Source organism: Notechis scutatus, chromosome 4, assembly GCF_049901735.1.
Source record: "Notechis scutatus isolate UNSWTSFEM ecotype Mainland chromosome 4, rNotScu1.2, whole genome shotgun sequence".
NCBI lineage: Eukaryota > Metazoa > Chordata > Lepidosauria > Squamata > Elapidae > Notechis > Notechis scutatus.
This window is the reverse complement of record NC_142012.1, coordinates 121,020,382-121,047,266: the sequence shown is the minus strand read 5'-3', so window position 1 is coordinate 121,047,266 and position 26,885 is coordinate 121,020,382. Positions and strand designations below refer to the sequence as shown.

Below are 26,885 nucleotides of genomic sequence, written 5' to 3'. Positions count from 1 at the left end.
TTGGTTTTTGAGTTGCTTAAAATCTTGGTGTGTCTTTAAAGACCAAACTGAGATCCACTGTGGCTAATATTCAAGGTACTAGATCAGGATTTGGGAGATTCAGGTCCTAATGCAGCCTCAGTATGGAAATTCACTGGATGATTTTCAACAGTCCCTTTCTCTTACTCCAGCCTATTGATAGGGGCTAAAATTAAGGATCACTGCCATGTAAATCATCTTGAGCCTTCTGGAGAATAGATGGGTATAGATTTAGGAAATGAATGACTATAAACGTTCCACGGTGGTTCTGTTATCTGTGGCTTGTTCAGATATCATGTTTCCACAGTTGTCAAACAAACAAGAATTTTGCATACATATGAAAGTTTTTATGTTTCTGTACTTCGGACCTTTTAATGTTGTTGTTACTCTGCATGTACAAAGCAATGGACAGGCTTTTGCATGGACTGTGGTTTTCTTTCCTGCATTTGGAGGGAATGAAAGCCCCAATGGTAATGATGCTACTTTTTAATAAAAGAAGAGCACGTCCTTTTTATAGGTATATTCTTCACCATGGTCTTCTGACCTTCCCAGGAATTTGGTGCCCTCATTTTTTCAGCATCATACAAAGATTTTTTTCTCCTCTGTTGCAGTTTAGACACTAGTTTAGAGAGGTAAATTTTAATATGAAATAGATATTATTGTCATATGCATTATAAGGTTTTTATTATGTTTTGTTGTTCATTTTATGCAACAATCCTTAAGAATATTTGATGGCTTTAAATAAAGTAAATTTGGGGTTTTTGAATCTGGCCAAGCATCTAAGACATCATTTCTTTTGTGTTATGGCATGGTTAACGGTATATTAGAAATTGACCTAATCTTTATAATATATTTTATAGATAAAGTATCTTCCAAAGACTTCCAAATCTTTCAAAACTGAGGTGTTTAAGCCTGGAAGTAAACATACATGCCGAATTATTGACTACAGCTTGATAGATGACATGATTGTGGTGTCTCTGAAACAGTAAGGTTCTTGTCTCGTTTCATGTATGTTGTTTATATGGATCAATGTTTAAGTTCTGAACATAGTCTATGTCCATTTCTGACACTGCCCAAGGTAGGAGGAACTTCCCAATGCCTCATAAATATCTGATACGTTTCAGTTCCCTTGAGTGCTGAACTCCCATTGCTTTCAAAAAGACATACATATATAGACTTAACTAGTTATGCAAACTTAACTAGTTATGCAGACTTAACTAGTTACTACACATTCTTATTTTAACATCAATTTTATGTATTTTGAACCTTTGTATTTTAATTCAAGAACCACTGGTTTGATAGAATGCTGAAAAAAAGACTAGCAAAGTGACCTGTTAGGGATATACACCTAACCCAGAGCGTGCAACGGCAGTCTAGCAGACAGGCAGATATGTGAGACAAAACGTTGTAGTAGCTTACACTCAGTAAGACAGATACACTGTGCAAGTTAAATAGTTTTTATTCCAGCAAGAGTTATAGCATAGTCAAATGGTCCATATGTCATACACTAAGTTCAGTCAGTCCGGGGTTATTCAGTTTGCAAAGTCCAGTGTCGAAAAAGAGTTCATTAAACTTACAATCAATCAGTCCAGTGATATATCTCTTTTGCAGTCAGAGATATGAAGAAAATCAAACTCCTTTTCTTCTCTCAGCAAACACGCAGTTATCACCATCAATCCATCATTTGTCAGCAATCCAGTATAAGCCAGGGAAACAGTGAGCTCTCTTGCTCCCTCTTATGGTGATTTTACAACCGCACCCAAAAACTTGGTTTACAGTTTAAGAAGTGATACATACACTTAAACTCACTAACATAGTTTATATATATATTATTTTTATCCAAACTAAGTTAGGTAACTAATGTTATCCCTAACATGACCCACAAATTGTAATTCTTTATTAGGATACAAATATTCCAGTTTTGCTGTTTACATGAGAATTGGGACCTATGTTGGGTTGGAATTTTTAGGCTCTATTAGCTGAAGCAGCTGTTCTTAGTTGAATAAGCACATATGAATTTTCTGTAGATTCAGATAATTAATTTGAAGCCAATTTGATCCAATCAAATCAACTTTCTACAGCATATTGTAAAATTTAAGAAGCTATTATTTAAACTTCATCCTCCTTACTTTTTCACACTAAGGAGAATTATTTTCTTTCTTTTTATGCTTGTAGACATATTATTAATGCTCCTTTTCTGAGATACCATGATATGCATCCTGGTCAAGTGCTGGAAGTAAGTTCAATAAGAAAGGAAAGCTGTTTCTTTATTTTCTGTGAATCAGCTATCATAACTGACTGAAAATGTTATTCTGAAAGAATATTAACATTTTTTGGTATATGTATTTGAGTCCAAACTTTATGTAACTCTAGCAGAATAATGTTATTGTCAGTGTTCCAACCGATGCCCTAATTAAGGCCAAGCTTCAAAAGAAATCCAGTTGTTTATTAGGAGCTTCATGTCGGCACGGACAAAGTGGAGCCAACTCTGACCTCACTTAATTCGCACTTTGGCTCTGACCCTGTTTCCCCTCCCCCCAAGATGTGTCATCAGTCACATTCTCCAAAAAGCAATTTTGCGGGTTGTAGAAGTCACTCCCTCCAGCCACCGTGGGTTTCTGTGGAAACCTTGAAGTGTCCAGCTGGAATGTGCTTTGTTTTGTTGTTCTGAAATGCAAGTTCCTTGATGCAGCTGCGAGGTTCGATTCCCCATCCCCAGAGGTGGTATTCAGCAGGTTCTGACTAGTTTTGGAGAAATGGTACCGGAAATTTTGAATAGTTTGGAGAACCGGCAAATAACACCTCTGACTGGCCCCACCCCCATCTATTCTCTCCTCCCGAGTTCCAGTGATCGGCTGGGTCTTCTTTTGTTCCCCTGCACAGGAGAATGGACCTGGAAATCAGGTTGGTAGGGTGTGGAGGGAATGGGATTTTGCAGTAACCTTCTTCCAAGAGTGGGGAGGGAATGGGAATTCTGCAGTATCCTTCTCCTGGAGTGGGTTGGGAATGGAGATTTTACAGTATCCTTTTACAGTCCACCAAGCCACACCACGCCCACCAAGCCATGCCAACAGAACCGGTAGTAAATTTTTTTGAATTCCACCACTGCCCATCCCCCTTGCCTATGGCAACTCGAGAGCAAGTCAGGGATGCTTTGCAAATTGAGAGTTATTGTGTTCTGTTACATTTATTGCATAGATCCATTAGGGGAGGTGTATAAATATCACTGATTTCCGCTAGGTGAGTTATGAATTGTTGCTGTTCTTTAGAAGAAAAATAAATGTTGAATGATTTGTTTATGCCTTGATTTTGATTTTCAGTTACCTGCTGTCTATTTTTGACTCTTAGGGAAAAGTGATGACTCTAAAGCCGTTGGGCATGGAAGTGAAGATCACTGAGAGTATCAAAGGCTTTGTCCCCAATTTACATCTTGCAGATGTGAAATTGAAACAGCCAGAGAAGAAGTATAGCACGGGGACTACTGTTAAGTGCCGGGTAAGATTTTTCTGTAAGGAACTAAATTTAAACTCTATTTTAAATATTTTTAATTTAATTTTCTTATCTGTCATTAGTACTTCTATATAACCTTTATCATTAAAGCTGTTGTGACAATGTGGGTAAACTTTCAACTGTACATGCAAACTTTCTGAGCCTTGATGCTTGCTAGGTGCCTTTAAACAAATTGTTATACTTTAAACTAACTTAATCTGAGTCTAAAGTAAAATATAAGCCATGTATCCTGTCCTGTATTCGTGTCTAGAAATACATATAAGCTTCACTAAAAATAAATCCTGACGCCTCTTTCTTATCAGTTAGATATTAACACACTACCTATGCCATAATCTTGTGAATGTCTTCTCAATACAGTTAGTCTTCAGCTTACATCTATTCATTCAGTGACTGTTCAAAATTGTGGCACGCTGAAAAAAATGGGTAATCAAAATTCTGGGCTTCATAGCCTCACTGTGGTCACGTGATTGTGATCTGGGGACTTGGTATGCAGCTCATGATGAGGATGTTACAGGGATCCGGGAACACATAATTGCCATTTGTGAACTTCCCACAAGCAAAGTTAATTGAATAGTCGGCCTTCCTTGTAAGCCTTCTGCATCTCCCTGTCACAGCCTTGGACTCCTTATCTGGGACTCACACTTAGCAACCCAGACATCTTTGGGTTATGATGCCAACCGGGACTTCTGGGATTGTCATCTCTGAGTGATGCAGTCACGTGAGTCACACTTTATGATTGCATCACTTAGCGATGGCAATCCTGGTCCATCATAACTCAAGGATAACATGCACAGTTAAAATCTATGGACTTTATTGGTGGTCATTCCCAAGTAGGCAAGTGTAAAATTATCCCAATGTATCTCAAAGGTACCAGCTGAGGAAAAATTTATCTGAAGGTTAATGGTTACTCCATTTAAAATTATTTATATTCAGAGTTATTTGATTATTATATTCATAACGTAAAGAAATATATTCCCAGTTTTCTTCCAGCTTTACTGACACGAATATTTCTGAAATTAGAGAGTCCATCAATTGCATTTAAATCTAATTACATAAATTAGTCATAACCTGGCTTAAAACTACTTTTGTTAACAAACACGAGTCCAATCTCTTGCTTTTCCAGGTACTTGTCTGCAATCCTGAAACAAAGAAGCTTATTCTGACTCTTAAGAGGACCCTTGTTAATTCCAAGCTCCCTGTCCTTGACAGTTTTGAAGATGCCAAGCCAGGCCTGATCACTCATGGTTTTGTTGCGTGTGTTAAGGATTTTGGCTGTATTGTGAAATTCTATAATGATGTGAGGGGCTTAGTACCCACTGATGAACTTGGTTTGCTCCCCTTAACTGCTCCTCAAGAAGCCTTCTATGAAGGCCAGGTAAGTGTTTAATAGAAGTAAAAAGTACCCTTGAGTATTGCACTTAAAACAGCTATCTGAAATGCATATGTATTGCACTTAAAACAGCTATCTGAAATGCATATGTTTGTATAACAGATTTGACATGCGTATAATAATATTTTAAAATCTAAACAGCAATGTAGAATATTTTCATCTTTTTAAAAAATAGCACTTTTAAGTTATCACTGTGAAAAATCCATTATAAAACTAAAATCTATACAACTACGCAAGTCCAAAGAACAGTTGTAGAATTTCCAAGTAAAGAAGTTGCTAATACAGTAGAGATAGGATATAAAGGGGAGCTTAGGAGCAATTATGTAATGCTGTCATTACGGAATACATTGTAATTGTGCATTTAGTATGTATAAAGTATTAGTCGGAATCTAATGGTGACTGTTCATGTGGTGATAGTTGATGCTGGACTCATTGGTACCTCATGGCTCTGTCCACAATTAGTTATACAATTAATCTCCCATAATCATAGTTTGGTTAACCAAGCTAAGCATGTGGTATTAAAACAGGAAACTGATTTCTTTTGCTTAGAAGAAACTAGAAAATGACATCTTATGTTATGACATTTCTCTGAAAGAAATCGGAGAACAAAACTATTTTTTAGTCTATAGTTTGTTTAGTCTTCATTCTCTGTTCCAAATGGATGAAGCTAAGGGTCCTCATTCATACCTCACCGCATGGTGGATCAGTTTGTAGACAGTATGGCTGTTGTGTACATGCTTGCTACTAAAGCAATTTCATGTGATTGGCAAACTGCTCCTCAGTGTGTAGACCTGGATATACTTAACTATAATGATTTTCCTTTAAAACAAATCACAGGTAGTCAAGGTGACTGTATTGAAATGTGAGCCTGAGCAGGAAAGATTGTTGCTGTCATTCAGATTGGAAGAGGATGCTATTGCAAAGAATGGTAGAAGAACAGAAACTTCAAAGGACTGTGAAATGGCATATAAAACTGGGCAGGTAATTTTCTAAAATAATTATTTTCTGTTACTTGAGAAGCGTGCCAGAGGCAAACGTTAAAGCCATCAGGGATAATTCAAGATATTTTTTCACCCTCTGATATGCATAGGAGGAAAGGTTCCAATTTCAGCAACTATAACAAAATTCTTAATTTTCTAGAGCAAAAGATAAAAAGGTGAGGGAGATTGATTTTTCAATAGTGACATTGAATTGTCACAATTCAATTTTGATCCCTTCTCCCATGTATCGGTCCTCTTTAAGCAGAGATTAAAATATTTTTCTCCTGTAAGGAAGCAATTGAGAGGGTGGGATTTTGATTAACACAACCAGCTCTGGTATTAACATTACCATTTTTACTTTCCTTGTTTTCATTTCTTAATTTCCAGCAAAGAAACATGCATACAGGAAATGCTAGAATGCCCCTTTGTTCTGTAAAGGACTAAAGATACAGCAATGAGCTAATGTTGAGCTCCTTGACAAAGTAACCTTATAAAATGCTCCATATGGGACTCAGTAAAGATTCTTACTGCTCCTAGACATGTATTTTTTAAATAGCTATACCCTGTTTGTTATTTCTATTGGGATTCTGGGTACTGCATTGAAAATGGTCTAAAACCTCTGCTTTTTTATTGTGCTATTTAGATTGTAGATGTAAAAATTCTGAACAAGAAAAAAGATGGCCTAGAAGTTGCAATCCTACCCAACAATGTTTCGGCCTACCTTCCCATGGCACAACTCTCTGATCATGTGTCCAATAGCAGGTTGTGGTGGCACTGGCTCAAGGAAGGTGATGTTCTCCAAAAGGTTATATGCCTCCATAACAAAGGAGGTCACATTGTATCCTTTTAATTCTTGCCAAAGTTTGATTTAATTCATTTCCCACCTTACATTGTGCAAATAGCATGTACCTAAAGTAGTTCACTCCAAAGCCTTGTGATTCCCAGCCAAATTTCTGGATGAGTGGAAAAAATTGGTTGGGTTTTCCTCCCATGGCATCTGACTTGTGTTCAGTTGTCTGACTGCATCATTATTTATTTCATATTTCCCCAGTCTCTTTTGTCCTTCAGATGGACCCACACCAACTGGGAATCCTGGCTCAGTTAAGACGCTAGTTAAAAAAGACTGATCAGTGGTGTCCACTAGAGCACTTTTTCAGCTTCTAATACATTGGTAGTCTTGGGTGGAGTGTTTCTTTTCTATTATCCAGTACAAGAAATTTCCAGGCCTGTTTTTTTAAATTCCTTAATTCATTATGTAGATCTTGAGTAGAAAGCCAGCATTGATTTCCTCTATGGAGGATGAACATGTAGTGAAGAGTTTTGCTGATATCCAGCCTGGATTGCTGCTTACTGGCTTTGTGAGAAACATCATGTCTTATGGTGTATTTGTGGAGTTTCCCTATGGTTTGACTGGTCTGGCCCCCAAATCGGTAAGACCCGCTTCAGTGTTCATTATAATCATTGCTTTATTCAGATGCATTGATTGAGGGGTATTTCTTAATACAAATTTATAAGTTAAAATGTCTGGTGTCATATTACTCTTCATAAAATCATAGAACTGGAAAGAAATTTTTAAGCCATCAAATCCAACCTCCCGTTAATGCAGAGGCACATCTGTTAAAGGGAAGTCCACCATATCTTTGGGTTACTGGTTCGACCGTCAATTCAACTTCAAGAATTAAAACTTTCATTTTGAATGGCTTTGATAATAAAAATTATGAGTAGAGACAGAACTTGGAATTGTGCAGGCAAGGTTTGCATTCAGGAACCCAAAACAAAAAATGCCAGAATTTCAAAGTGTATAAAATTATCCAGCATTGAATGGAATTATGCAACTTTGATTATCTATTAAATGTAAAGCAAGAACAAGCATGCTGAATGCTGGTGCATACTGAGGAGTAGAAATAAGTCAAAGAGCATTAGGTAGTAGAAGAACAAATACTGCAGCAACTAGTAGAATTTGCCCTAATCAGCCATTTGGGTTATGGTATCTGCTGTCTTCGTAGAGGCTTTGGGATTGATGCTGATATAATTGTATCCTGTCTCTTTGTCACTGCAGGCAATGAGTGACAAGTTTGTGACAGACACCAAAGACCATTTTGTGATAGGTCAAACTGTACTTGCCAAGGTGACCAGTGTTGATGAGGAGAAGCAGCGCACCTTGCTGTCCCTGAAGATGTCAGAGTGCTCTGTTGAGGAGTCTGTTCCTGAGAGCTTTGGCCTATTGCAACAGTACTTTAATGAACTGCAGGAGATTATGAGCTTCATGAGCAATAGAGGTAAGGGTGCTTGGGAACAGAAAAGGCGGCACATGAAAGTCTTATGTCTGCACTTGCTATTTCCGTGGCTGCATTGTGAAGCGATGCAAACATTTATATTTTTTTAAAAATAAAGTTGAAAGTCATAGGGTTCTGTGTCAAACAAAATTTGTTGCCTGACGACTTTGCCCCCCCTTGAGAGAGAGAGAGAGAGATGTTCAATTTGACAATTTCTGTTTGCATTTACAATGAATTTTGACAAATCATAAAAAACACACAAGGCAATTTTCAAGGATCCGTGCTTAAAATGAATCTCTCAGTATTAAGCCACTTGCAGTCCACCAGGTGGTGCTGCCTTCAGCTTGCATCCTCCTTCACTGCTAGGTATTAAAGAGTTTAGACTTGTCTGGCATGCTTATGAGTACTATTCATATAGTGTCCTGCTGAGTACTGTAGGGAGTTCTCTTATTCTGGGAAAATTAGCTTAAGGACATTTTTCAGAAGAACTTAATTGCTATGACATTGAATTCTTTGTCGAAAGTTGAAGATAAAATGCACATTAACTTTTTACACTTTCAGAATGAAAATCCAATTTGCAAATAAGATTTAATTCATTTTCTTCTTATTTGGCAGATGATACCAGTGTGGCTAAGAAACTCTCCAAATTAAAAGTGGGGCAGAGGGTAGAATTGGTAGTTACCGAAGTTAAGGCTGATGGTTCAGCAGTTTTCAGTGCCCCGTGTGTTTCTGGTTTGACTGTAATAGCCATTCACAGCCAACTTGGAGGTACAGTATTTATCCCTCCCCCCGAACTCTTGTTTGATCCCCTTTGTCTTGTTTGTTACCTGGAAATGAATAACTGATTAGATAATGAGCACACAAGTGATCCATTGAATGTTAGATTTCCCCCCACTGTGCTAGTAAAATTATAGCTCAGTTAGACGTAAGTAGTTTTCCAATTTTGGCTGAACTCAAAAAGCTAAGCAGGGATGGACATATTTAACACTCTTTATCACCAGAAAAGCTCAGTGCATAGAGAGGAAAATAGAAAAAAAAATCCTGAAGAAAGTATTAGCTAACCACTTCTATATTGTTGCCAAATAAAGTACTTATGTTTCTGAAGTCACTGGGAATTGATGTAGTAAGGATGTAATTAATTTATTAGGACACCATTAATTGTTGCTTTCTTTAGCTGAACATGAAACAGTTATCTTCATCTAAGTATTGTCTTTTTAAGGCAAAAGTATTCTTGAAGGTCAAAAAGCAAAAGCTGTAGTTCTCTGTGTTGATCTTCTGAAATCACAAATCTATGTATCTCTTCGAGAGGAACTGCTGTCTGTCAAAGCCAAGAAGGTATGATATCCTTATTCTTTTTTATAGAGTACTTAACTCTAAAATAGATACATGCTTATATGAGTAATGATGAAACCACAGAAAAAGCATTACTCCAATAGTTACAGATATGGACAAATCTATACAATGGAATGCTTCCCTAAGTTATGTAATAATGCCTTTTTAAAATATATTATAAGATGCCAAGAAGAAAGAAAAAAATATTGGTTCTTTCTTATGTCTTAGAGCAAGGGTGTCAAACTTGATTTCATTGAGGTCCACACCAGGGTTGTGTTTGACCTTGAAGGGCTGGGTGTGTGTGTGTGTGTGTGTGTGTGTGTGTGTGGCCGGGGTGGGCATGGCCATGGTGGGCATTAGACACAGGCTCAAGATGCATTTCCCCCCTTTTTTTCTTTCCACAGTTATTTACTATAACCATTTTCCTATCTCTTCTACCAGCTATTACTGGCAAACATTTATTACTTATTCTTTATACTCTACTAAAAATTTTATTTCTAAATTTATACCCTATTGTTTAATAGTAAATTGCTTTTCTAGGCAGAAAAGTTATTTATACTATTGTATTTTTATTATTCAACTAATAATAAAAACAATAGCATAAATAACATGATAATACAAGATCTAATAGCAGAGGTAAATTTCCAGAATAGTAAATAGAACTGGCTGTCAATTATAGATTGTTGATTGTAGATTAAATGGACCTACAGTATGTAAAATCTGGCATTAAACTGTCGTATTAACATAGGATGTTGCTTGTTTTCTATCCAGATCAGGCACTTACTTGAGACCACATAATTGTAATCCGGTCCAATCCAGACCTCCTGCAGCCCGTTTTCAGACAGCAGTGCTGCTGGAAGCCATGGAGGCCAAAAACAGGCCACGGGGCGGGGGGGGGGGGGTACGCATGGCCCCCTGCAGCCTGTTTTGGCTGGCAAAGGCACTGTAGGCCATTCCTTTGATATTTCCAGGCCGGCCCTGCAGACCAGATTTAAGCCTTGAGTTTGACACCCCTGTTGTAGAGGGACTTAAAAGTGGTAGTTGATTCAAGTTACAGTATTTCACATATTATTTAACCTTTAGGCACATGTTAGAATAAATCCAATATAGGTACATACCTGTAAATATCCTAAGGTATCCCTTCATTAAAACCTCAAGCATTTGTTGCTAGTCTTGAAGAAGATACGACTTTTTAGTCATATCTGAGAATTTATTAGAACTTTTTAGCGTATAACATTTGAAATTTTTAGGCTACAGAAAAAGATCCCCAAAACATTAAAAATTATTATGGGATCTTTTTCTGTAGCCTAAAAATTTCAAATGTTATATGCTAGAAAGTTCTAATAAATTCCCAGAAATCACTAACAAGTTATGAAATTCCTGAAGCTTTTTCAAAGAAGGATAAAACGTAAGCTTGAAATAGAGCAAAGCAAATATATTACATGCATAATAGACTTTTCTTTAGTTTCTGACTGTAACTTCTGTATATTCCAGTTAATCCTGAATTCTCAGCATGAGGCTGTTGTACAGCACGTGGCTACAGAGCATGCAGTTGTTTCCTTGTTGGGAACAGGTCAGCTGACTGCAATCCCTGTGGCTTCTCACTTGAATGACACATTCCGATTTGATTCTGAAAAACTGAAGATGGGACAGTCAGTCAAAGTGACTCTGAAAAGCACACAGATTGGTGATCATGGGATGGTATTTGCTGTGCAAAGTTCAGGGAAGAAGAAGAGTGTAATCAGATCACGTCATGAATCAGAGACACTAGAGGATACATCATTTGTAACAAAACAGTTGCCAAGCTCAGGAGACATAGTCAGTGGAATTGTGAAGTCTGTCAAATCCACCCATGTCTTAGTGGCATTTAATGATAGGTTGATTGGCTCCATTCATGCGTCCCAGATCCTGGATGACGTTACCGTAGGCACTTTTCCAACATCATTACTTAAAGTTGGACAGAAGATTAATGCTCGGGTGATTGGTGGCAGAGGCGTTAAAAGTCACAAGTAAGACAACATTTTATATATTTCTTGTACTTTGGCTAACAGTTATTTTCATTGTTGCTCAATAGGCTAGCAAGCATTTCTATTGCATTTGCTGTTCTGTTTTTAACTTTTACTCATGGTTCCAGAAAATTTTCTTGTTAAATTTACTATTACTTACCTCTCCCATTTTCCTTCAGGAATATATACCTGTCCATCACCTAATTTTTCCCAGAGCCATGTAGAAATGCCAGAATCACCCAGTCAGCTACTATGAGTTTGGATTTAGACCCAAGTCTTCTCATGCTTGGCCCAGTGCTTATATACTGTGATCTCTATTCTCATCTAAGTACCACTCGTTTCAATCCAGAAGGGACAGGAAGGCAGCCTGAAATTGTCCTCTGGTGAAAGAAGTTAAATATAATGATTTCCCCCTTCCCATCTGTGTTAGAGTCATATCTTATACATAATAACGTTGCTTGGTCCCTTTTGTATGGAGAAAACTCCTTGTGGCTGTTTATAAGCTCAGAGTCAGGGTGTCTTTTTAGGAGCAAGCAGAGAGAAGGATTGAAAATCTGTCCACATGATCACAATAGGTTGCCATGAACAGTTGTAAAGCTTCGGTAGGCTTTTTAAATTTAAATGTGCTTTTCTGTATTTATGTTTTATATATTATAGAAATGTTTAAGAAACATCTTTATTGTTTCAAATGTATCAACTAAATTAAAAAGATTGAGATTTACAAAAGAAAGAAATCTGAAATGTTTGTAATGTAATATATTTATTGACATCCAGGGTCTTATAAGCCAATTTGGTATACGAGTTAAGGTACCAGGCCGTCTGACCCGGGGCGTGGCACAAAGGCAATCCAGCTAGATAATAAGTAGAGGTCCCTGTATTAGCTCCCAATGACCTGGTTTAGCTCCCAATGACCTGGTTACCTTCCGGTCTGGAAAAAAACTTTCCCACAAACCTGCACCAGCCTTTGGCTGCAGATACTCCAGTCCAAATGTTGTAAATTGAAAACTTCAAACTATAAATCCAACAAGGCAAAATAAGGTAATAAATCCAGCAGAGCAAGATATGGCTTTCCGGAAATGAAGTAACAAGGCAGTAAATCAAACCAGTTGGGAGGATGTCAGGAACTCATAACAGCAGCCCATACAAAATAAGCTCAATGTTTGTTCTGGACAAACATCCCTCCTAATTGGTTTTCCTTTAAACTCCCTTCCCAAGTGTGCTTGTGAAGGGAAACAAAGCCCTTTCCTCCCTTGTAAGCCATCCATGCTGCTCTTTTCTCTGTTCTTCCCTGCGTGCCCTAAGATGAAGAGAGGGTGGGCCTTGGTTTTCCTCTGAACTCCCTCTCCCTTGTTCTACCTCTTCCCTGCTCTGCCCAGCCTGACTTTGTTTGCCCTTCCCTAGTTTCCTCCATAGCTAACAGAGCCACTCTCCTGCTCCCTGACTGTTCATCTCTGACGGGGGGCATGACACAGGCTAGAAATTGGGAGAACATGACTTCTAGTTCTGCCTTAGGCACAAAACCAGCTGGACGATTTTGCATCAGTCACACTCTCTCAACCCTAGCTAGGAAGGAGACAATGGCAAACTACTTCCAAAATCTTGTCAAAAAATCCTGCAGGGACAGTCTTACTATATATGTGGTGTATGCTTCTGTAACCTGGAGAACAACTGTCGATGCATTTGACAGATACTGGACTTGCAAGTGTTTGGATTCTTGAGAACAAGTTTTATATAATTCAAGAAAAAAAATTCCTTCTGGGGAAAAATCAGTGTTTCAGATAGGCACAAGTATAGGAATTTCTTGCATTGTGTATATTTTTCTTTTCATTTCTTGCAATTGGTGTATTTTTCCCTTTTTTACTTCAAATGAAAACGATGAATCTAATCTAACACTTAAAGATGAAAAGCTATTGTATGGTGTATTTATTAGTGTGTCAGATGAATGCATTTGCTGTTTTATTTTTCATAATTCCAAATGGTATTCATGTGGTCATATGCTCTTAACTTACAGATATTTGCCCATCACCCACACCCACTTCACCCATACATTCCTAGAACTCAGTATCCGACCAAGGTAAGGAAATCTTTCAATACACTGCTTAAGCATTGATGAAGCCTCAGAACATGTTTAAAATATAATCCATTCTCTAAACTTTCCTTTTCAGCCATTATTCATAGGTTACAGTTGTGCTATTCTAATATGAACAAGTATTTCTAAATAATCCAGAATGTTAGATGAGAATTAAATAAATTGGTAATACAGGTAGTCCTAGACTTATAACAGTTCATTTAGTGACCATTCCAAATTACAACAGTACTGAAAAAAGTGACTTAGACCGTTTTTCACACTTTCAACCTTTGTGATATCCCCATGATCATGTAATCAAAATTCAGATACCTGATTACTGGTTCATACTTAACGATTGTTGCTGTTTACCAAGGTCATGTGATCACCTTTTGCAACCTTTTGATAAGCAAAATCAATGGGGAAGCCAGATTCACTTAACAATGATGTCACCAACTTACCAACTGCAGTGATTCACTTAACTGGCAAGAAAAATCATAACACGGGGCAAAATTCACTTAACAAATATCCCACTTAACGAAATTTTGGGCTCAATTGTGGTCGTAAGTCGAGGACTACCTGCACATGTCTTGTGATTTAAATACACATGTGGCCTTGCAGCTGCTTGTTCCTAAATATGAAATAGAAGATATTTTGCAGAAAAGGGAGAAATTGGAATGCCGAAGTAGAATGCCTGGGCATAACTATTTTACTTTCTCTCATGATCAGTGAACTGAAAGAGGAAAGCAAAGCGGCCTTGAGTGCTGAAAATGACAGCCCAGAAGAAACCCTGAAACCTGGGCAGATGGTGACATGCTATGTTCAGCAGGTGAGATCTAGAATTTCTCAACATCTGTCCACTGGAGATTTTTTCTTCTTGCCTTTTAACTTTGAGTAAAACACAATGAGAAATGTATTGTTAATTAAATAATAATAATTTGCATCTTTTCCTCCAAAATTATTAGTTTAAAGAGTTGGGAGTTTTACTTTTTACTTTGTCTTATGTGCATATGTGTGTGAGATTAAGTGCAGGCAACGCTGAAATTCTCAAAAGGATTTTAAAATCTGTGGTTGGAGGTTACGTTGATGAATTATCTGTCGTTTTCCAAGGAAATGCTGATGTGTGTGTTGTATATTTTCTCAGTACAATGTGTTAAAGAAACGGCTGGAGGTGGAGGTCACTCCCACCATCAGAGGGAGAGTTCAGCAGCTGCTGCTTTCTTCGAATCCCAAGGTAATTGCTGAGGGATAAGAGGTTCCTTAAGCGCATCTTAGGGATTCTAGGGGATAATAGTGTTAATCTGAAAAAATTTAATCAGAGCCGATAAAATCTCCACATGGATAACACAAATGGTGGGTTTGGTAGCACACAGAAGTCACCATTAGAGGAATAAAGTTCCTCCACCAGCCTTGTTGGATGAGCATTTAGTATTGTGAGTCCTATGCCAGGGAAGTATATGAAATAATTTGTATTTACTAGTCCCTTTCCCATTAGCAGGGCAAAAAGCAATCAACATGAGTTAGTTTAGCCCTATGGATGACTCTTTCTAACCTAAGTATTTGGAGATTGTTGACTATCAGTTTGACCTTTTTTGTACTTGTGTAAGACACTACCCCTCTTCACTGACTCAATTACATTTTTACGTTTCTGTTCTAGTTATGTTGTCGTCCATGAATATTGTGTGTTGCATAACAGCATTTTTACATGTCCCGTAATCTTCCTGTAAAAGGCTTGTTGCATTCTTTGAGAATTAAGGACCCAAAGTAGACACATGAAACTTTTCTTTGGTTATTCATATGGAAAACTTTGATATTTCTTATTGATCATTTGCCATAGCTTGAAGCCTATGCTTAGGCGTAACTCTCCAGGACTGTGTTTCATGAAAAGCTCTTGTAGTAGCACAAAATATTTTTCAGGAATTCACCATATGTCTAAAATTACATGCTTGTTGTATATTTGAATACTGGGCCTTTTTTGCGAGTATTGTGAGCACTTTTTGATTGTCATGTCTATATTTTTTTTCCTATAGGATATAAAACATGCCAAGAAATGCTTCAGAAAAGGACAGGCATTGATTGCAACAGTAACAGATTGTGATAATTCTGCAACCAAACTCTCTCTGTCACTAACAGGTATACTTAAATAGTGATCAATGCGTTAAAATCAGATAAATAGGTATTTCCATGCCAAATTACAATAATTGGGTATGGAGCCAGTAGTTTGATATACTCTTTTTGCACACTATGGTAGAACTTCTAGCACTCGTAATTGGAAGTGGACAAAACCTTGGTACTTAGGACTTGATCTACACTAAGGCATGCTTGAAAATTAAGACTAGCAATCCACAATCTCAAATATCTTAAAGATACAAGAAAATGTACTCTATAACAGTTATCTGTAGTGTCTGATCTGGATTTCCTCAGGCACTTATTCATTGGAGAAAGGAACAGTTGCACTGGGCTGCGTGAAACGAATGAATCCACATGTTGGTCTACATATTATCCTCCCATTTGGGAGGATTGGCAAAGCCAGTCTTTTCCACCTAAATGATTCATACACAGAACAGCCGCTTGAAGACTTCGGTGTTGGACAAATTGTCAGGTAGGAGCCTTCTGCAAAAGCTTTAAAAATCTTTAAAAATGATCGTGTCTCTTGATTATTCCTTACTTCTAGCATGGAAATTTTATATTGCATTTTGACTTGTGAAATATGTCAGTGTAATATCAATGCCCAACAGCTTAAAATTAACCAGTTCACCTTGAGATGTTGTATGCTGATTGCTTAGAGCAGTCTTCTCCAACCTAATGTCTTTCAATCTGTTATGAACATAACACAGGGGTGTCAAACTCAAGGCCCGGGGGCCAGATCCGGCCTGCTGGGTGTTTAGATCTGACCCACAGGGCCACCCTGGAAACAGTGAAGGACTGGTCCACAGTGCCTCTGCAAGCGAAAACAGAGCTCACAAGGACTGCGGGCAGCCCTCCTAAACTCTTGTTTTCACTGGCAGAGGGTTGCAGGACTCAGTCACAGGTGAAAACAGAGCTCAGGACCCATTTTCACTGGCAGAGCGCTTGGGCCACCACAGTGTTGTGTTGTGTTGTGCCCCCAACACAAGTGACGTTGAGCTGGCCATGCCTACCCTGGCCACGCCCATCCTGGCCCCCTGAAGTCAAACACAACCCTGATGCGGCCCTCAATGAAGTTGAGTTTGACACTCCTGGCATACCGAATGCAACCAGAATGCCTTTGAAAGCCTGGGAATTATGCTTCCAGAGTATATGAAGGATGCCAGGTTGTTACAAACCTACATTTTGAATTTCCCATTTTCAGATCATTGATTTTCTTAAGCTACTTTGAAAACTAGATCTTTTGTTTTGACTGCCAGTATTTCAAGATGGATCCTTACTCAGGAATATTTTAGAAAATAATTCTTTTGTTTTAAACACCCTCTGCTCCCCTAAAAAAAACCAAACACTTCAAAGTGGCTGACTAGAAAAGGGAAGGGTGAAAGCATCCATTCACAAATTATTAGAATGACAGTAAAAAATAGTAACATTGATTTCATTTGTGATTTTAAAAATATAACTTTTTAAAACTAATTTTGAAAAGTTCATTTAAAGAGGAAGCAATTTCCAAAACTTAGATACATTCTTAAGAAAATTCTACTTCACAGTCCCAACCAGCTGGATTTCTAGAGACATTAAGAAATGTAAGAGAAGTTCTGTGATAATTATTGCAATAGGCGAAACAGCTTGAATTAGAAAATGTGATACTTCAACCACTCCAAGTCTAAACCCTTCCGAGCATAGATATCATCCTTGAATTTCCTGAAAAGAAATTAATGCATGAGTTTTAATAAAGGCGTTGCATGATTTTTTTAGACCACATTTGATAACTTTGCCACTTTATTCTGAACCAAGTCTTCCAAGTACCCCTCAATGCCAATATTCAATAACAACAATGTTTCGAGATACTCCAGCATGATACATCTAAGGGAGGGTGTCAAGCTCAATTTCATTGAGGGTCACATCAGGGCTGTGGTTGACCTCGTGGGGCCAGGTGGGCGTGGCAGGCTTGATGCCATTCCCAAACTGTTGGCATGTTTCATCTTCGCACTGGATAGATGGGGCCAAAGCCACACTGGCCGACCCCTTACATTTTCCAGGATGGACCTGTGGGCTGGATCCGACCACATCGCCGGCCGGATTTGGCCCGTGGGCCTTGTGTTTGACACCCATGATCTAAGGCATGTATAAAGTAATCAACTTTTTCTTTTAGTAGACATACTCACATCTGAAGTTACATGCAAGGTTACTTTTTTCTCTGCCCTATATAGATGTTATATTCTTTCCATTGAAGACAATGCAGTAAAAGTATCCCTCCGACCATCCAGGTAAGGAAATATTACCTCATCAGAAGAAAAAAAACTGCTCTTAGTTCTAATGCAATTCCATTGTATTATAAATGTGCATTTGGAGAAGAGTATGGAGTTTGTTGTTATAATTTATTTTGCCTATGCAGGAAGAAGGCACTTTTCTCATTCTCTTGTTTATTTTAGGATAAATCCTAAAGGCCATCATAAAGTTGAAGATCCTGAAATTGCTTCCCTTGATAACATTCAGAATGGTCAACTCATCAGAGGCTATGTCAAATCCATTACAGCATCAGGCATCTCTCTGGGGTGAGTTTTGTTTGCGATCATAAAAGTAAGAAGAGTAAAAAGAAAAGTATTTCACTATCTCTTTGTGTGTTTCTGTTTGAATCTGATCAGATTTAATTAATATGCAGATATATTCCTTAAATCAGGCAGCTTTTTACCATCTCTTTTTGGAGAATAATTATTTGTGCTTGAAGAAACACTGTTGCATTCAGCAATTAGAGAAAGATAGACTTACATCTTTTGTATAGATAGCATTCCCCACACAAGTGTAGCTTCTGTATTCTTGTTATGGCCATGGGCTTGTTATATATATATTTTAGCCATTTCATGGGCACCATTTCAAGATGTGTGTTTTATCTTTTGAAGTACACTTGAAGAAATTAAGTCTTCTTTCTTTACAGGTTGTCTGATTCAGTGGTGGGTCAAATTTCCCTTCAATATGTCACCCCGTTCTTTGTGCCAGATCATTCACTCTGTATGAAGTACATACATACAGATCAGCTTCTCACTGCCAAAGTTCTCAGGTAAGTAGGATGTTTTCCCAAAATGACAGTTTCTCTGAGATGACAAAATGAATGGGAGGCCTTGCGGGCAGTAAAATGTATGATTAAGAGAGGGTGTGGCACTATGGTGAATTGTATATGTGTTTTACTTTATGTTAATCATTTTATTAAATGATCATAATACTATTATCTGAAATGGTGTGAAGCTGAACAGATTAAAAAGGTAAAGCATTTTGTACATTTAAGAGGACACTATACAGTTTATAATTATGCTGGTTCTTCTTTCTCCTATCATTTCTTGTGTTCTAATCATTCTGCAGTATAAACAGACAAGAGAACCTTGTGGAGCTCTCTATCCTTCCTGAAGACACAGGGAAGCCCAGCGTTATTCCATGTGATGAAAAGCCATGTAGTGAAATGGATACACCCTCCCAGAAATCAAGAAATCAAAGGAGGAAGCACTCTGAAAGCGAGCATGTATCTATCCTGGAAGATACTTTAGGCTTGATTAGGAAACATTTAAAAAAAATTGTTTAACACTTTTTTCTTTTCTTTCAATGATAGGAAGGAACGCCAGCGAAAAAGAGAGCTTATTGCACTGAGGATGGTGATAGTGGTGTTGAAGTTTATTATCGGGAGGAAGAGGAGAAGGAAAAGAAGCATAAGAAGAAGTCTAAGGTAAAAGGCTGCTGGAAAGGGGTTGGTCTTTTGACATAGTGGAAGCCATGTTTTCGTACAGAGTGGGATGGTTAATGCCAGTATATATTTCTTGCTTGTTTCTCAGCAGGAAAAAGAAGTTCCACGACTGAAGGTTTCAACCAGTTTTATGTGGGAGGAGGGCTTAAATGTGCTGGATGGAACCACGTTGATTGCAAAGGAGCATAGCTCAGACAGTGAGGAAGAAAATGAGGCTGAATCTGTGGTACGGTATCTCTATCTTGTTTGCTCTTGGGATTCATTTGTATGCAATGGCAGTTAGCATGTAGTATGTAGCCCTTCAGTTAACCTTTTGTTAAAGGGTCCATCTAGATCAGGGGTCTGCAACCTTAAACACTCAAAGAGCCATTTGGACTCGTTTCCCACAGGAAAGAAAACACTGGGAAACACAAAACCTGGGTGGTCATGGCCAACTTGACATCACTCACTCCCACACAGTCACATGACACACACACCCCAGCCACATCTACCCAGGTTTTGTAGCTCCCAGTATTTTCTTTTCTCTGGGAATCAGGTATCTCTCTCTTTCTCTCTATATCTTTCCCCTCCTCATTTCTCTCTCTCCCTCATCTCTCTCCCTCTCTCTTTCTCATTTCTCTCTCTCTCTCCCTCTCTCTTTCTCATTTCTCTCTCTCTCTCTCTCTCTCTCTCTCTCTCTCTCTCTCCCTCTCCCTCTCCCCCCCCCTCTCTCTCTTCTTTTTGGGGTATTTTTTACCATATGATTTAAATCAAGAGTCATTTCAGGTTCCCAGATAAATGAAGCTCTTTCATTCCCCTGCTGTAGCTCCCTGTCGGCTGAACCTACCACTGGCTGGCTCTGCCCCTCGCCCTCCCCTCCTACTAACTCCTCACCTGCCCTGACAAGGTAAGGGCGACGATGGGGGAATGGAGACTCGCTTCATATGAACCACCCCTCTACTTAACTCTTCTTCCGGCCCTTCTTGGTGCTGTGCGTACCTTGGCCACTTGAGGAGACACACAAATTGCTCTCCACCCCAACACACTGGCTGGGCCGGCTGCAGCCGATGCTCCGCATCATAATGGGATCCAGGAGGAGGAGGGGACGCCATCTCTCCCATTGTGAAGTGCACTAAATTTAACTCTGCTGTACAAGGCGCTGCGAGAGCATGAGCAGGCCATGGAGGCGGAGAGAGCAGTGGTGTCAACCGTAGCCGGGGCTGGTAAGATTTCAGGGCGGAGAGTAATTCGCACATGTCCCCGAGAGGCTGAGATTCGCGCAGCATGAACAAGGGCTGGAAGAAGAGGGCTGCTTCGCTCTCACTCTGGAATACAGAGCAAGTCTCCATTCGCTGCTGTTGCCCTTATCTTCTCAGGCCAGACAAAAGGGGGAGGGGAGGGCGAGAGGTGGAGCTTCAGCAGAGGGCCCAAAGAACCGCATGCAGGTTGCCAACATCCAGTCTAGTTGAGTGTGTGTGTGAGAGGGTGTGACAAGGACACACACACACACAGAGAGAGAGATTCTTTTCTTTATAAAGTGAAGTGATCATGGAGTACCAACCACAAGAAAAAATCCCTGTGCACTACCTGAATTTCTGTACCTTCAGGTACAGTTTTTTCATACATAAAAGTTTGCTTTTGAGAAGAGTGTCTTGGGTAAAGCATTTTGATACACATATATGTAAAATAACATTTTTATGAGATACGTAACTCTGAAAAGAGAATACTTTCGTAGGTATAGCTCATTTTTATATGTCTGTGTGGTATTTTTTTACTTTCCTCCATTTAAAAATTCTTGCATATGTTTTTACAATACTTAAAAACATAAACAATAAATATAAAGTGGGGAGGAAGAAAGACTCCTAAGTTTGGAAATGATAAAAATTTTTGGGTTATGTTTCTGTTCTCCATGCCTCCTTGTCTGTCATTGATGTGTCCATGGCTAAATGGGGTGATACCTGTGTGGAGAATATTGTATCATATTAACTTTTAATATAAAGGTAGAAAGTGAAATAATGCAAATGATAAAAAAGGACTCTTGTGGCTCTACTGGCATTAAGAATAGCTTAGAAAGGGACAGAGTGTCATCCCTCTGTAACAAAAATAGTAAACTTCTGATTTACTAATCTAATTGAGCCTGCTAAGTACTCTAATAAGTTGGGTTGACAAAATCAGAAATGAGGTGGTGATAAGCCGCCTGGGAAAGTGAAGGGAAATCATCAAAACCATAAAAAAGCAAAAGTTAGAATATTTTCGACACCTGGGAAAATACAGCATACTTCACTTAATCCTCCAAGGAAAGATTGAAGGCGAACAAGGTCCAGGCAGAAGAACATAATGGCTACAAAATCTAAGGGACTGGTTTGGACAAAACTCAACTTCACTTTTTTGTGCGGCTGTTGATAAAAATAGGATCGCCAACGCGATCGCCAACGTCCAATGACAGATATGGCACAAGAAGAAGTACCCCAAAGGTCCTAGAATAGTATCTGGGATGCACCCCACTTTGTCTTATAGCATGTTATCTTGCAGCACTACAGGTTTTCCAGTGGTCAAAGCCTTTCTCTTTCTCCCTTTTCTTTCTTTAAGGCCAAGAAACAAACAAAAAAGAAACAGGAACTGGAGAAGCAAAAGGCAGAGAAGGAACTCTCCAAGCTGGAAGCTGCCCTGATGGATCCCAAGCGACAGCCGCAGACAGCAGATGACTTTGACCGCTTGGTCCTTGGCAGCCCTGACAGCTCCATCCTTTGGTTGCAATTCATGGCTTTTCATCTCCAAGCTACAGAGATCGAAAAAGCTAGAGCTGTTGCAGAAAGGGCACTAAAAACAATCTCCTTTAGGTGACTTTTTTTTTCCTGTTGATCTTCGGTTTCCTTGGTAACAGTTCACATCCATACTATATTTTGCTTGGTTATATCTTAAAATAAGATACTTGCAGAATAAAGAGAACATACAATGTTTCTTTCTTACCTTTCTCCAAATACACAAGTGTTCATTATAAACTAGCCACAAACAAATAACATGGCTACTAACATGAAAAGCAAAATCAAGAGCTTTGATCTTTTGTATTGAATGTTGCCTTCTTTCTTCTTCAGAGAGGAACAAGAAAAGCTGAACGTGTGGGTCGCTTTGCTGAACCTGGAGAACATGTATGGCACAGAGGAAAGACTGATGAAAGTTTTTGAAAGAGCCGTTCAGTACAATGAACCTCTGAAGGTCTTTCAGCAGTTAGCAGACATCTACAGCGCGTCTGAGAAATATAAGGTGATGCCAATTATAGCAGCATGACAAAAGAGAATGATCACTTTTATTCATCTCTGTGGTTATGACAGGAAGAATATTTGTTTGATTTCAAGAAAGAATGCACCCATTCTGCTCCAGCTTGTCCTAGACTCCCCTTTACATTTTGGACTTGTTGATATTGCCTCTGTTTGGAGGAGCAAATGGCTTATCTCTCGGTGGCTCTTTTCAATGTCAGATTATTGCTCTTGTCTGGATCATTGAATGCAAAATGTACTCTTAAGACCTATGAAATCTATATTCTAAAATTGCAGAATTGACATTTGTTGATGAAGAATCAGGACATGTAGTTGTATATTAAGCTTGTGTTCAGTGAAGCACCTTGTTGAATCAGGTACACAGGCTTAATATATATATTTTTTCTAAATATGAGAGAAGATTTACCCTTCAACTCTTTAGTACTGAATTTAGAATTTCTGGTCAAATTGTAGAATAGCAGTTTGCATTCTGAACATAAGTTGAATCATTAAAGGGGAAATTATTATAATGTAGAACTTTTAAGGCTGAAATAAAACAAGACAGCTGTTTTCAAGCCATGTCTGTGTCAAGGTTCCAAGTAATACATCGCATTCAATAAGAACTCTGAGACAGGCAATTTACTCAGAGAACATTTTATTGAGACATATCAAATTAGCACATTCTTGGTGGAAAACCAAGTTGGAGCTGCTCCTTTGCCCGGGCCCCTAGTTGGCATTTGACTTCAGCTGTGGCCGCTCGCTCGGGCATTCGAGGGGAATGTCAGGCTGTCCTCTATTCCCCCACAGGTCCCGTCGCTTCTCCAGTTTCTCCATTCATCTTCCCTGAGTCTTTTCCGGTGCCCAGATAAACTGGGTAAGCGGCCAGAGCTCAGAACCCCGGACAGCAACTCCGGTTTGGAGCCTTAAGAGTTTAGAGAGCCGGTGTTCCACCCAATTAAAAGTAAAACTTTGTCACTCCTCCCCCCCCCCGAATCTCTAGTCACATGGTCCAATCAGCATGTAGTCCAGTTGCTAGACGACCTCAGTCTCCATATTTCGAATGCCTGCACCAATATCCTTGATTCCCAGGGGAAATAATTTTATTTAAGCTACAACACCCCAGCTATCTTTACACACTGGCCCCTTTGCTTCAGGCTGTGTCAGCCTTGAAGCAGTGAGAAGAGAAACCTCCCTAAAGAAAAGCTACAAAGAGAATATGACCACAGTTAGGTCAACTTCAGGGTTGACAGTCTATTTAACTTCATCCCCACATAAATCTCTAAATCTCCTAGCACAAAAGTAGCTACTACCCATTTCTATAATTATTGGAAGATAGGATAGGAAAACCAGGGGTATTGGTAGTGTATTTGTGAGAGCAAGAGCTAGATTATCCTTTGTAATTTAGGAGGAGTGTAAATAAAAATGTTTTGCATATTTAGGATGATTCTTTATCCTTTCTCTTGATCTATTCAGGAAGCTGATGACCTATACAATACAATGCTGAAACGCTTCCGTCAAGAAAAGTGTGTGTGGATAAAGTATACCACTTTTCTTCTGAAACGTGGTTCAGTGGAGGCAGCTCACAGACTTATGCCACGGGCACTGAAATGCTTGCCAGACAAAGAGCGTAAGAATTCCTTGGTTTCCTTTTTTCTTGAATAGGGATGTCTATATTTTCCTTATTGGATTTTCATTTAGATTGGGGTAGATTAATGTCTGTGTTACCTGTATTGTAACCATTCTTATCTTTGTCTCTTTCAGTCATTTTCTTCCATTCTCATTTCTTCACCTTCACTTCTAATATATTCTTTTTTCTTTCACGCCAATAGACAGAAACAAATTCAGCAACACAAGGAAGAGTGCATATTTTACAAAATATTAGACCTTTCCACCTTGTTTGCTAATCTTCTCTGAAAATTCTTTTAGCGAGGATGTAGCTAACAATATATTTCTAAATAATAGTTACACCTTCAAACTTTAGACAGAAGTCATAATAAATGCTGGAGATAATCCTTTAAATAATCATTGCTTCTTCTGTTGCAGATGTGGATGTGATTTCAAAGCTGGCACAGTTAGAGTTTCAGTTTGGTGATGCAGAACACGGCAAGGCCATGTTTGAAAACATGCTGAGCACATATCCTAAACGTACAGACATCTGGTCAGTGTACATAGATGTAATGATAAAACATGGCAGCCAAAAAGAAGTCCGGTGAGTACTAGCATGTGTAAGAAAGTTAGGATTCTTAATTTCCAGCAAAGATGCAAAAATGCAAGCTTGGGAATATGTATTATCTTAAAACTAAAGCAAACAGAGTGACTTGATTTTGGCAAGGAAATGGTGTGACACTTAATGATGAGAAACCTAAAAAAATTGCTTTAGAAATATATTGTTTATATCTCTTATGAATAGGAGAAAGCAAGCCAACAATTTCATTCATTTTAAATATCAGATTGAAACTGTTTTCTGAACATTATATTGTGTTTTTCACAGGGATATTTTTGAAAGAGTGATTCACCTAAATTTAACAGCAAAGAAGATGAAGTTTTTCTTTAAACGCTATCTGGAGTATGAGAAAAAGTATGGCATGGTGGAAACCATCCAGGCTGTGAAGGCAGCTGCATTGGAGTATGTGAAATCCAAGAACAGCCTTGCGGAGAGCTAACCTTTGCAGCAGACAGACTTCGAGGTCTTGCTTTTAAGCCCAGGATGTTGAGAAGGAGACATGCCTCCTGCTTTTCTGCATTTCCCAAAAAGCTCAATAACAGATTGGAATAGCCAGGATCAGAGACTTAATAGTGTCAGTGATGTAAATGTTTTACACCTTTTATATCTGTCTCCCCACCCACCCCCAGTTCAAATAAAATAATTATATTTATAATCATATTTGTATTTGATTCTTTTTAAAATGTACAATTAGTAATTGGGAGAAAGCAACAAGCTGCTTGGTAACAGTAGTAAGTTCTTCCCTCCCTAAAATATTTTGTATTTTATCCAAGCATAGGCTTAGAAGATAATAACACTACTGCTTTCTAAGTATTGTATGAAATATATTCAAGGCTTAAAAGCGAAATTAAAAGGCTGCTGTCTGCAGGAGCAAGGATCTGCAATTCCATTTGATTAAACTCATCATCATAGCTTGGTTACAGTAGTAAGTAAATAGTTGTTGTGGCCTGTTGGCCGCAGGCCCCTCCAGCAACCAAATCAGAAGAGGAGAAGGCATGGGAGTCAGGGTCAGCATCAAGGCAACATGAAAGCTCCAAGGGAGAAGAGGGAATGGAGCTGCCAAAGACAGAGGTGAAGCCTGGGCCATCCATCAGCCCTCAGTCAACATCCCCCAGGTCCGGAGGTGGCTGATAACGAAGAGGTGGAACAGCTGGATTCAGTGCCTGACATGCGGATGCACAGAAGGCAAAGGAGAGGAGAGCAGTGGAAATCCGTGGGCCAATCCTTGGGAAAGAAGAACCACTGTTGCTAGCCCCACCCTATCCCTCTGAGGATAAAAGGCAGGGGGCGCAAATGAATAGATGTGCCAGAAAACTATTCATCTCCCTGCTGGACAGACTTGTTAACCAGCGGTGAGAAAGAAACTTTTTGCCATGGCTGCTGGCACTCCTAATAAAGGAATGACTGAGTTAAGTTCAGAGGGTTTGTTGTGTTTGGGGAGCTGGGTCAAAACAATAGTTCTCTCCCAAAAATATTTTGTATTTTATCCAAGTACAGGCTTAGAAGATAATAACAGCGCTGCTTTCTAAGCATCGTATAAAATATATTCAAAGCTTAAAGACTAGACTAAAAGGCTGTTGTCTGCAAGAGTAATTCCATTTAATTAGCCTCACATCATAGCTTAAGTATAAAATACTCAGTTTTTATTTTATACGCCCTATTTTGTTCTACATCTGCAATTCACAGAATTCTGAGCGTCTTACAAAAATGCTAAAAATATCAATGTTAAATATACAGTTTTTAAACAATTAGCAGTTTCCATATATTTTTCCATCTCTTAATTTACAACCCTGTATTCCTGATTCATTCTCCTGCAGAAGACTAGACATTGCCTAAAAATTGGCAGTGCCATGGCCTTTGCATAGTAGGAGTGCAAATGTCATGCACTGTCAGGAAAATTTGTTCTTTTGCACTTAATTCCAGTAAGTGACAGTCATGCACCTTGGAGGAAAATGGCAGGGCATGTATATTTTTGCATATGATATTTG

At 38.7% G+C, this 26,885-nt stretch overlaps 1 protein-coding gene across 3 annotated transcripts in view; it reads left to right on the top strand.

Annotated features, from left to right (window-relative positions):
• PDCD11 (programmed cell death 11) overlaps positions 1-25,552 on the top strand; it is a 38,965-nt gene extending 13,413 nt beyond the window's left edge. Inside the window, exons 10-36 of one of the 3 annotated variants that reach the window (XR_015749417.1) lie at positions 879-1,003; positions 2,194-2,254; positions 3,367-3,513; positions 4,652-4,903; positions 5,756-5,899; positions 6,542-6,736; positions 7,158-7,328; positions 7,958-8,177; positions 8,790-8,942; positions 9,394-9,509; positions 11,001-11,515; positions 13,524-13,586; positions 14,307-14,406; positions 14,722-14,811; positions 15,608-15,710; positions 16,002-16,179; positions 17,915-17,971; positions 18,137-18,259; positions 18,640-18,762; positions 19,062-19,218; positions 19,306-19,419; positions 19,526-19,674; positions 22,016-22,256; positions 22,512-22,680; positions 24,147-24,300; positions 24,717-24,882; positions 25,165-25,552. Coding sequence is in view for 2 of the 3 variants with exons in the window: in XM_026664646.2 (XP_026520431.2) it covers positions 879-1,003; positions 2,194-2,254; positions 3,367-3,513; positions 4,652-4,903; positions 5,756-5,899; positions 6,542-6,736; positions 7,158-7,328; positions 7,958-8,177; positions 8,790-8,942; positions 9,394-9,509; positions 11,001-11,515; positions 13,524-13,586; positions 14,307-14,406; positions 14,722-14,811; positions 15,608-15,710; positions 16,002-16,179; positions 17,915-17,971; positions 18,137-18,259; positions 18,640-18,762; positions 19,062-19,218; positions 19,306-19,419; positions 19,526-19,663; positions 22,006-22,256; positions 22,512-22,680; positions 24,147-24,300; positions 24,717-24,882; positions 25,165-25,336 (4,257 nt within the window). In the remaining variant the exon portion in view is untranslated. Of the gene's footprint in view, positions 1-878; positions 1,004-2,193; positions 2,255-3,366; positions 3,514-4,651; positions 4,904-5,755; positions 5,900-6,541; positions 6,737-7,157; positions 7,329-7,957; positions 8,178-8,789; positions 8,943-9,393; positions 9,510-11,000; positions 11,516-13,523; positions 13,587-14,306; positions 14,407-14,721; positions 14,812-15,607; positions 15,711-16,001; positions 16,180-17,914; positions 17,972-18,136; positions 18,260-18,639; positions 18,763-19,061; positions 19,219-19,305; positions 19,420-19,525; positions 19,675-22,005; positions 22,257-22,511; positions 22,681-24,146; positions 24,301-24,716; positions 24,883-25,164 lie in introns of all 3 variants that reach the window. The other 2 variants (XM_026664646.2, XM_026664729.2) reach the window with 2 other exon arrangements.
• The last annotated feature ends 1,333 nt before the right edge of the window (positions 25,553-26,885 follow it).